The sequence below is a fragment of the Gallinula chloropus genome, assembly GCF_964237585.1.
Source record: "Gallinula chloropus genome assembly, chromosome: 2".
Taxonomy (NCBI): Eukaryota; Metazoa; Chordata; class Aves; order Gruiformes; family Rallidae; genus Gallinula; species Gallinula chloropus.
This window is the reverse complement of record NC_140086.1, coordinates 56,901,035-56,912,195: the sequence shown is the minus strand read 5'-3', so window position 1 is coordinate 56,912,195 and position 11,161 is coordinate 56,901,035. Positions and strand designations below refer to the sequence as shown.

Here is an 11,161-nt window from a genome sequence, read left to right as displayed (position 1 = left end):
ATTAAAACCAAAAAGTCACAGACCCTCTCCACCCCACCCTCATAGCCTTGTCTGCTCAGAAGGCAAGTAGACAGCCATGAAAAATCCAACCAAACTATTTTCTGATCGGTGCAAGAAATATCCCACTGGTTACAAGTCATGCAAGCCTCCAAGTACACTTATCCTCCATTTTGAGTTGCTAGGCAACAACCTGCCCTCTCTAATTTTGCCAAGTTCTCAGACATTAGGCACCCACCCTTGTGCTGCATGAAGAGCCTGTGAACACCAAACATTTTACGTCTAAGGCCTACGAGCATTCCCAAATGGGAAAAAGTGTTAGTTGACATCGTTGGACACCCCCCCCTACTACAGCATCATTACAATCAAAGTTGGGCAAGAGAATCTCTTTGAAGCAGAAGATCCGATGTCAGACGCGCGGCTGCGTTCACTACTCGCGCCTCGGTCTCGTACACGCGCCGTCTTCCTCGTATTCACCCATCAGCTGCAGCATGTACGTGCCGGTATAGAGCAGGAACTGCCCGGTTATCTGCGCCGCATGGGACAGCAGCTGAAGCACCTTCCTGAAAGGAGAGCCATTTGTTAAAGAGAAAAAACAATACACACCACACCCAAACAACCCAAAGCCACCAACAGGGGGACATTGCCTCCTCCCCCTCCCCGCCCCTTAGGATTAATTAGGTAAATATATTTATATATTTATTCCTCTTCACTTCTGAGAGGCTGGTCATCTTTGTACCTCCTTTAGAGCAAGTATTTCTGTGGCCACTAATTGACAGAGAGCTATTGGCATGTTGGCAGAAGCAGAAGACACATTTAAAGCAGGCTGTCATGTTGTTAGGCATTTACAGGCCTTCTGCAAAGCCATCACTCAAACTACCAGAGCACCACTGAACACTTAACTTTGCCTGGGAGCCCAGCAGCATTCCTGCAGCATGACTCCACCTCACATCTCACCTTTAGGCCCCTGACTAATACAACACTGCATGTATCTCCAAGCTACAGATCAAACTCGATTAGATCTGAAACTGAGCAATCACATTACAGCAGATGCACAGCTGCAAAACAAGTGAAGCCAGGCAAATTAATACCAGCCAAGCTGCAAGAATTCCCAGTTCACAATATTAAGGTTTTAATAAGTATTATCATTCAGACATATCATATTGTGCAAGAATCAGTACAGATCCATAAACTAGGACCAGGCAAGCAGATACCTACAGAATAGACTGTAGGATTGCAGGGGAATAGAGATCATCCTCTGTGTCTTTTCTATTGCCCAATAAAGAATAAGGACATCAGTGCTGAGAGCCATATTCAAGCCTCATCCCCCAAAATGTAAGTAGGCCTTTACAAGTACAGAGCTGAAGCACTAGGGAAGTGGTACACAAGAACTGGATCCATTCCAAAACTGGAAAGGGATCCATTTCTGAAGATGCAAAACCCAGGCCAGCCTTCCTCTTCTGCAAAAGAGAGGGAAGATTTTCCAAATTCCTGTCTGAGAAAACAGGCAACTGTGACCCCTCTGCTGCTATTCACTTCTCCTTTATGCTCTAGCAAAGGCAGCAAAATCTTCTTCCTATAAATTAAGGGTGTTTTGGTTTTTTTCCCCACTGTGACCAAAGAAGGTTTGCAGCCAAATTCCAATACTTCAAAAGAATAGAATGTTCTGTACTTAGAGCCTGGGAAGCCTTTAAAAAAAGCCAAACCACACTGTACCTTCATTCATGCTTCCCACACACATGCCATTTCAGTATGTCCTTCCCTCCATGAGGAAGTACAGGCCAAGGAGTTTTACAGTTGTAAAGAAAGCTGCACCTGGTTCCAAGCTTTTGAGCAGCTGCAGTGTGTCACTTGCACACAAGAGCAGTTGTCACTTAAGCCATGGAGGAAGTTATTTGTTGAACTGGACATTTGATCCTTCAGTTGGACACCACAGGGAGAAACTGTTAGGGGAAATACACTAATCATATCTGGCAGGCTTTCAGTTCCTCCAAGTGATGAACAACTGCAGCATTTTAAATTCCTTCACACTCCACAGGTGGGCTTCAGGAAAGGCCATCAGAGTTAGCAATTTGGAACTCATTAGCAGAGGGACTACACCGAGAGCCTAGCATCATTTGTCTCCAATTTTAACAGCAAGTTGAAACAGGCCATCTCAGTGTTGTGTTCAAGAGCACACAAGGTTATTTCTTGTGTTATTTGCTAGCAGCTTATTTTTCTACCCCAACACTAACACTGCCCTTACAGCTCAACTCTTAACTTAACCATGCTTCTCAAGGAACTCCACAGCTACTTCAGCTGTTTGCCAGTAGCATTTCTTTCTCACCAGCTGCCCTGTGTTGGCAGGGAGGCAGAACTGTCACTTCAAACTCTCCTTAGCAGTGCAAGTTCCAGTGCTGATAGTCATCTCCATAGCAGATAGCCAGAAATCTGAGTTTGTTCTGGCCCAAGGGACTCGACAAACTTAGAGGAAGAATGCAGCTGTTCAAGGGAAACCCTTTGCTTTGAAGAAACCCTAATGAAGCCACTGCTGCAGATGGGTGTAGCATACGGATGGATAATCACTGTATGACCAGAGAGCTGAGTCTCATCTACAGTCACACCAGCTGTAACATGAAAGACTAAACAAGACCACCTAAGTAGACTGGGAAAGGTCAGTCAGACAGGGAACAAGATTAGCATTACAATGCTTAATACCTGCATTGTGAGAGGAGGGACTATCTGAAGACTTCAAATTATATCTTGCTCAGTGGAAGTGAAAGCACTGCAGGCATATACATGTGTTCCATACAGAGCAGATCTGGTCCTGAAGTAATAAAAGGCAGCAACACTACACTTCTGTGTCCCAGACAGGATTTGAAAGGTCAGGTAGAAAAATTCAGGCCTGCAGCTTAAACAGCTGTTTTGGCACCTCTGTAAAGAGCCAAAACTCAGAAGTTTTCTTCAAGTATGGCAGGACACAGCTGGTTTTGACAAAGCACAGGCTTTTGACATGTTGTTAAAAGCAGCAGTCAGGACAGGTATTAATTTGCACCTGCATAAGACAGCATTTCCCAACAGCCAGTTCTACTCTATTTGCAACTGCTACACATTGGTCCTGCAGGAGACTCATCGTTTTTTGGCTCCATTAGTTTGACAAGAGACCAGCTAGCTTAAAAACAGGGACATCAGAGTCTTACTACCTATGACTAATTCACATTAAGACAGCAGAGTGTGTCATATCCCTTCCATTTTCCATTGCCTCCATGTAGCTCAGGCAGTGAATATGGCAGCACACGTACCACAGTCTGAGCGAGCATTAAAACCTCTCCCATTAGATCTCAAATTCCTCTCATTTCATCCCCTTGAAATCCCCCCCTTCAGAGTCCAATGGTTCTTCCTCAGCCTCCTGCATTCTTTAAATAAGTCGAAGAAATCTCAGGAAGTTAGCTCAGGGAAACAAAGATACTGCACCTAAACCTTTACAGTAAATAAGGGTTAATAACATTTTTGCCTTGGGTGAAATTTAAGATTCCACCATAAAAAGTTTACTATGGTAAGCTTTTACAAGTAAGCCAGCCACTTTACAAAGGGAGAATCAGCATATTGGTCAGTGTGTAAGAATAAAAATACTACGTGTTTAAACACACCCACTTCACAGAACCAATAAGCAAACCCAGCTTTCGCATTAATGCATATTCCTGAACAGTAGCAGAAAAACTTACCGCAATATGCTTTTTGCTCCCATACATTTGATATCATATGAAACAGAGTAGAGCTCATAGAAGGTCGCCTTGATGTTTAAGCAGCCAATAAAATCCTTAGGGTTCAGCTTGTACAGATCAAATGTGATGTTAGCTACTCCCATTTTCTTCTTTGGTCTCACAGTAGCAACTCCATTTCTTGTCTAAATTAAAAAGAGGGGGACAGTTTGTACCAGGAGCCAGGAAACTAGAGCAAGGCAATCATTAACAGTGTAACTCTTTAGTAGCAGCTTGCTTACTCCAGTCTTAGGGCTAGTTCTCAATCAAAAGGCCTTAGCACAAACAAAAGCAAGTCTGTACCTTACCAACTTCTGCTCAAGTCCTGTCCAGGCATCTGATGTTATTCCAAAAACAGACACAGAAGTCTGAGTAACATAGCACCTTGTATTTCTTTCCTGTACTATAGCTTCTGTTTCAGAATATACTGAAGCCCCAGGTAATGCCACTGGGCTGTGTTTCTGCCATTTAGTTGTCCTGGGACGTTCAAGCTGCTGGTTGAGGCAGCACAGATAGTCCTCATTGAAACAGGCCGCCAAACAACCAGTATGACATTAGGCCCTTCCATTTAAGAAGGTACAGAACACCAATGAGCACTCTTAAGAGATAGCTGCAAAGATGACATCCCCGAAGAGTCAGGCCCTCACTTCAAATCCTGGCTCATAACACCTCCCTCACTGTCCCAGGGAACCTGCTTTGGCAGAGGGGCTGGACTTGATCTCTTGAAGTCCTTTCCAACCCCTGCGATTCAGTGACTCTGATTCCTACTGAGAGTGACCTGGGGAGGGAACCATTACTGGTCAGGCCTGGGGTTTAATACCGAGCTGAAGAGAAAAAGCAGAGGGGGAGGGCCGTGGGAAACAATCGCCCGCCTTAAGCCCTCCTTTATAAAACCCCAGCCCTTGGCCGCTGCCGGGCTGCCGGCGGCACTTCCAGCATCGCCCGCTTCGAGGAACGCCGGGGCAGAGCAATGGCGCCGGGGGAGGGGCGGGTGCGGGGTGGGGAGCGCCACCTGCTGGCTCCGCGGGGCACGCCTGGCCTGTGCGCAGCCGGCGGGGCGGTCGCGCTGCGGGGGGACGGGCGGGTTTGTACCCGCCACTCCAGCGCTCCGGCCGCGCAAGTCAGAGTGAAAGGCCGTAGCGCGTCGCTAGCCAGCGGCTTCATGCCTGTTTTATTGCCCCCTCCCGCCACACACAGCCCCCCTTCAGCACCCAGAACGTCAGGGTAAAAGCTCATCCCGCCCTCCAAACGAGCCGTGAAGCTGCAGCAGCCCTTCCGCGGTCATTCAGCCCGTCGTGAGGAAGGGGCAGCGTTCAGGCACAGCCTGCTGCCACGCCAGACAGGGCAGAGGGGAAGGGAGCCGGCTGGAGGCGTACCCTGGCTGCGACTCTTCTGCCCTTGGAGCCCATGGCCCAGGTGGAGCAGGCTGATAAAACAGTGGGGTATCTTGGGGGAAAACATGCACTAACGGGCCTACATCGCCACAGGAGACAGAGAAAATGCAGTCACACGACTGAGAAAACAGTAGGCCCGCTGGCAGCTCCTCAGCTCTGCACCTGGTAGAAGGCGCTTTGATGCAAGCTTTCTAGCAACAACCGTTTCAGGGAGAGGCAGTTAGGAGTTTGGCTGTTTTATTAACATGCAGATGACTATCCCCCCAAAAAAAACCCCACAAATTGGACACTGAGTTGATAACAATTATAAGTCTAAAGCTGGCTGATCTTGATAGTTCTAAAACATCTTGTAGCATGTAGACTAGCATTAGATTTTGATGACAACTTTTCTTTGCAAGATAGGCATTTTTCTAACCTCCACTAAACCATTACTGCATTCCCAAGGAAAAAGTTCTCTTACATTGCTTAACTTGGGCTTCCTTTCCTCTCTAATAGCTAACCTTTAAAAGATACTGTATTTTTAACTTCATGCAGTCTAAGTCCTAATTACCTTTACATTACAAAAAGTCTCAAGAACAAAGCTGTTTCTGAGGCTCTCCAAAAGCAGGGGATTTCTCCTATAATTCTCTGCAGTTGTAACATTTAATTTAAATTCTTGGCCGATCTTTGAAAACAGTTTTATGTCCAAGCAAGGGACAACCCCTCCCTGCCCGCCCCCCCCCCTCCCCCCAAACAAACAGGATATGTCATTCAGAAAGGCTCAACAAGGACTTGATAACTTCCCTTAAGGGAAAGTGAGGTTTCTTGCTCTTCTCCCCCCTTTCCAACAACTTCAGTAGCCACAGATGTTATTCCATCCACTTCTATTCACGTGAGAGAGGCAGTCAGCACTTACTTGTGTCCATTTCTGTCCTCTTTCTAAAACCATGAAGTGTGTATTATCATCCAGGGACTTGAAGAACTCCTCTGTGTCCACAACCGTGCCATCTTCCTCCAAGACCAGAGTTACTATTCCCGCAGATATAAGGAAGGCATCTAAAGTCTGTAAAGAAACCCAGTAGATTTCAGCATTCAGAAGAGGGCCCACCATTTCATATTAAGACTTCATTATCTGTCATGTTCCCCTAACCTTCCCCAGTAATGATTTTACAAGAACAAGAGTCTGTGGGTTGCCTTTCTGAGATACTGTACTACTCAGTTTCAGCCAGAGCGGGAATGTTTGTTAATACCTTGCTGATGAGTTCCTGCAGACTGCTTGCAACAATTCCTTTCCTGCTGCTTCGGGAGGCATTTGACACACGGAAAGGTCGCCCTGCAGGCATGAGAGGAGGGAACAGGGTCTGTTTTGTTACTGCTCCCAAAGATGCTCCCATGGATACCAAAGATCTAAGACAAATAAAAATTCACCGTAGTTACAAAAACAGTCATGTCAAGTACCGTGGAGAAGGACTGTTGTGTTTAGTTATGTAAGCACATTATACTAGTAATTCACAGATCACGTTAGACTCGTGGAGCCTGCTTTCAATACTAAATACTACATAGCCCTACAGACATGTTGTCTCTTAGTTTTCTCTTTCCAGTGAGATTTGAAAACACTTCTAAAATTCAAACCACTTCAGGCAGATGTGGGCCACCTCTTGCACAACTGATGTCAAGGTCACAATCAGTGTCAGGCTGAGAGGCTTATTGGCAAAGCAGTAGCTTTTTACTTTTACATTCAGCTACTTAAATCCCTCTCTTTACTGGCAAGATAAACACTCAAAGAAATAACACACAATGCTACTTTCAGCTGATTATTTAAGATATGAGTTTGCTTTAGGAATACAGATCATATTATCCGTGTTCAAAACACCATGCAAGTGAAGCTTTTTGATAGGGTTATGCTTGACTTGCAAACAGTCACAGCTTTTACCTTGACATGGCTATAAAATTTCATCTTGAAAAATCACAGGATAAGACTTATTTGTGCCCTGAGGTATCAAAAGAAGTCAAATGAAGTGAAAATTAAGATCGAAATACATAAGTACAGTGTGTTGGAGCAGGCTGCCAGAGAAGCTGGAAGAGGTTTTAAATTTTCCCCGCGTAATCACATGTTTTAATAGTGACTAGTCACTAGGTCCCTAGCATTCAACAGTTTGTATACTCACACAGCTGGTGGAAATCTCTCTCCTTGCTGTAACAAAGCTGGTGAGGATGAGCGATCACTATGTTTTTCAGGAGACTGGTACTATTTGAAATAAACATTTTTCTCCTGAAGAAGGATCAAGGCCAGAGAGAAGATGAGAGCATAGCACTGACAGGCATGGAAGGGAGGGAAGTGTACTAGGACAGGGTGTGTCTATTAATCTCTTAACTGATTAAGTTAATAGTCCCCCAATCACCCCTCTGGTCCGTGGGCAGCTTCCACTCTGAATCACTCTGAATCAATGGGTCTTTCCCTCAGAGATGAAGCCTGCTCATCTGCCTTGGGGCTGGTGACTCCTGTTCCCTCTCACACATTTGAAAACTAGCACGTATAATAGTTACTGAGTGGTTTATATGACCTTCTTATTATTTATTTTGTGCAAGGACAGAAAACACCAATCCAACTGAACAGTTTTCTTTCCCGTTACTTCAGCCAAATTGTCATTCACAGAAGACAAAGCATAAGGAAAAAAGCCAAGACATACATTGGGGGTTGGACCCGATGATCTCTCGAGGTCCCTTCCAACCTCTACAATTCTGTGATACAGAAGGAGGTGCATTAATGGCACAGCTCATGGGCAGGACTTGGCCTAACAGGGTTCACCTTGGGCCTGAGCACAGCCAACTGTAGAAGTGGTACTTCACAACTCTGAGCAGAGGTTTCCTCAGGATTCAAAAATCAATCCCCTCACACTACTGCCTAGTTCTATCAGATGTAAAGAGAGGGGATTTTGGGGTTTTTTTTAAAAGCCACAAACAGATCAATAATCTTTCATTAGCTCCACCAGATAGTCATTTAACAGGAATCCAACTCTTGGGGAGTTATTTAATACTGATGCCATTCCACCTACACATCAATAAAGCCAGCAATATCATTTTTAAACTAAGTCTGCTTATGAAGCAGTGAGTCTGGGTTCCAGTTAAGGAGAAGCACTAGGAAACAAAGAGCTATCGTGATTAAAAAGAACCACCAGATAAACAGAGTATGAATCTTTCTAGAAAGATCCCCGTTCGTTGCAACTGACCTCAGAAACAAGACAAACCAATTCCCAGGGAGGCATGGAATTCCTCTGCTAGACTGGGGTCACCAAAAATAATTTTCTATTAAAACCAGATCAAGACAATTCAGGAAACAAGCGGTATAGGGAGAAAGACCATTCTAAGGCACAATCAGCTTTATTAGGAAGTTGAGTGACAGATTAGATTCATAGAATGATCAAGGTTGGAAAAGACCTTCAAGATCATGAAGTCCAACCGTTAGCCCTACACCACTGTAACCACTAAGCCATCTCCTTAAGTGCTTCATCTAACCATTTTTTAAACAACCCTGGGACACCGCCACTTCCCTGGGCAGCCTGTTCCAATGCTTCACCACTACTTCAGCCAAGAAGTTTTTTCCCAAAATCCAATCTGAACCTCCCCTAGTACAACTTCAGACCATTAGATACAGGTAACCCTGCTGTTGTTTTATTTTTCTTTAAAGTCAACGAGATTAAGTCCTAGCTCTTGCCTAAAGGAAAGCAGGATCCTACATCTGTGGAAAACACACACACAAAAATATTTATAATTGAAAGAGCAAATATCTTCCAACTCCAGCAGCCTGTCCAGTTTGTTTGGTGTAACCACAACCTACTAGAGAAGAACTCATAGATACCACCCCAAGCATGCAGTCTGGTATCAAGGCTGGTGGAATAGATTTTTATTTTTTTTTTAATTTGAGGAGAACCTGGGGATTATAAGCCTGCCTTGAGCCCTGTACACATATTTTACTCTTTATCTCTGTTTGCAATATGCCTCGTATGTTTGTCTAAGAATGTGGTGCAATGGTCTTCAGTCTTGCTCAGAAAAATCAATGTTGCACAACACAAGTGGCTTCAGAATATGGCACAGTTCAATTTTTAGGTTAGAGTTCATAGGCATATGACAACAGCAGTAACAGCAAAGCAAAAAAGTGTCAGCAATGAGTCAAGAGGCTTAGGGTTCAACCAGATTGCGAGCTTGGTTCCCCTACTAAAACATGAACTGGAGAGAGAGGAGGAGCACAGCTGGAACTGGATGCCTTGTGGAGACACATAACTATACCTTTATGGAGGTGACTATCACACCCAAAACACAAACTGAGGCCACGCTGCCACCGAGTACAAGTGACTCCCAGCTACACCAAGGCTCCACACCTGACACCTCTTTTGCCCACAAGACAGCTCCTCCACTGCTGCCCAGAGGCGAGAGCACCCCAGCCATTGTGCCTCACCGCAGAGTTAAAACCACATCACCCCCACCTGCACTTCCCTCAGAAGACCTCCATGCGAGGCTTGAGGGGCTGTGAGGGCATGCCTGTCCCCATCACCCACCTAGCACCCCTCAGATTTAACTCACGCCGCCCTCCTCCACAGCCGCCGCCACCAGCCCTCGCACCGCGCCTAGAAAGCGCCCTTTGCTCCTGGGGGCTGGGGCCAACAAACAGAGCTGTCCAGACCCGGCTCTTCCCGGGCATCCCCCGGTAGCCGGACCTACCGCCAACCTCCGAACCGCCACCAGGATCACCGGGACAGGAGGGAGGCAAAGAAGCGGAGACCGGGGGAGGGGAGGTGTGAGGGGACGGGTGGCCCCCGCACTCACCGCGCCAGCGAGCCCACGCAGTCCCGCGTCACCTCCATGACGAGCCCAGCCGCGGGGCAGTGCCGGCCGCGGCGCTTAAGTGTTGCGGGCAGCGCTCCTCCCCGCGGCGGGGCGGCCTCTCCGCCCGGCCCTTCCCCCGCAGCGGGCCCGAGAGCCGTGCCCAGGTGGCGGCCCGGGGAGGAGGTGAGGGTCGTGCAGCTCCACAACGACCCGCAGCCGCCGGCAGCTCGTCACGGCGGCGCTGAGCCTCAGCCGGGCTTAAAGCTTTCCCGCAGCGCAAAGGGTGTTAGCGGCGGGGAGGCGGTAGCAGGTGCGGGATAGCGCGCTCGGGAAGGAGTCTGTCTTCAGGTGGGGCTTGCCTTGCGATTTACCCAGGGAAGGTGCAAGGAGGAGTTTGTTTAGTCTGCACCTGAGTTGTACGCTATATGTCAGTTGGTTACAGCTAATACAGCAACAGTGGAAGCCAATCTCACTTGAAGCCTTTGGGCATTAGAGCCTATCAACAGATTAAGTGTCTCAGCTTCTGATTTTAGAGCCTGTGAATAAGCTTACAGCTTGGATTAAAGTGTACAGTAGCTTCAGCAGAGGTATTTAGTGGCATTCCTACAAGCAGAGTAGCAGTGACTTCTGTTTACTGAGCAGGCACGAAGGCAGTTTTTCCTTTTTATGTATGCCTGTGGGCATGAATACTGTATTTTTTGGCTCTGAAAGCAGGTGTTGTTTTACAGAGCTGTGAAATCGCTGCTGCACAGGGAAAAGAGCCCAGCTCTCAGGCAACAGCATGACCTCAGGCCTGCCTGAGCTGGGAAACCCTTACCACTGCTGACCTGGGAAAGACTTAGAGGCTCTTGCCACCAGCACAGGTTACCCTCAGGGTCAGGAATAGGTAGTTACCTGTTTGCCTGGATTGTTTTTCTTGCACCAGCCTCTTTAAGGCAGAAGAGTTGCTCATATAGCCCTTTATTCTCCAGGCTTCTTTAGGAGGCAGGCTGACACCTGATAGATATCCTCAGCCCTTGGCTTTGGGGCCCTTATCAGCTATTAAAAACCAAACTAGCAAGCTTTTAATTCAGAGCAAGTTGTTTTCTTGGATGTCATCTCCTTCACAGCCTGCTAGAGTAAATAGCGCCTTTCCTCAGAGCAAAGCTTAGACCAACAAACTTCCCATGGGGCAACCAAGCCCAGACTTATATTTCTTCTTCCTCAGGCTACTTAGGGTGTGAGGAC

The 11,161-nt window shown here is 46.7% G+C and overlaps 1 protein-coding gene across 1 annotated transcript; it reads right to left on the bottom strand.

Moving 5' to 3' along the window:
- Positions 1-323: 323 nt before the first annotated feature.
- On the bottom strand, positions 324-9,972 carry CIDEA (cell death inducing DFFA like effector a; the record flags this gene model as incomplete). The annotated part of the gene is made up of 5 exons (XM_084279999.1): positions 324-560; positions 3,702-3,883; positions 6,027-6,173; positions 6,361-6,517; positions 9,935-9,972. 5 exons carry the CDS (start codon positions 9,970-9,972, stop codon positions 428-430), a joined length of 657 nt encoding a protein of 218 aa, XP_084136125.1. The 3' UTR covers positions 324-427.
- Positions 9,973-11,161: the final 1,189 nt, after the last annotated feature.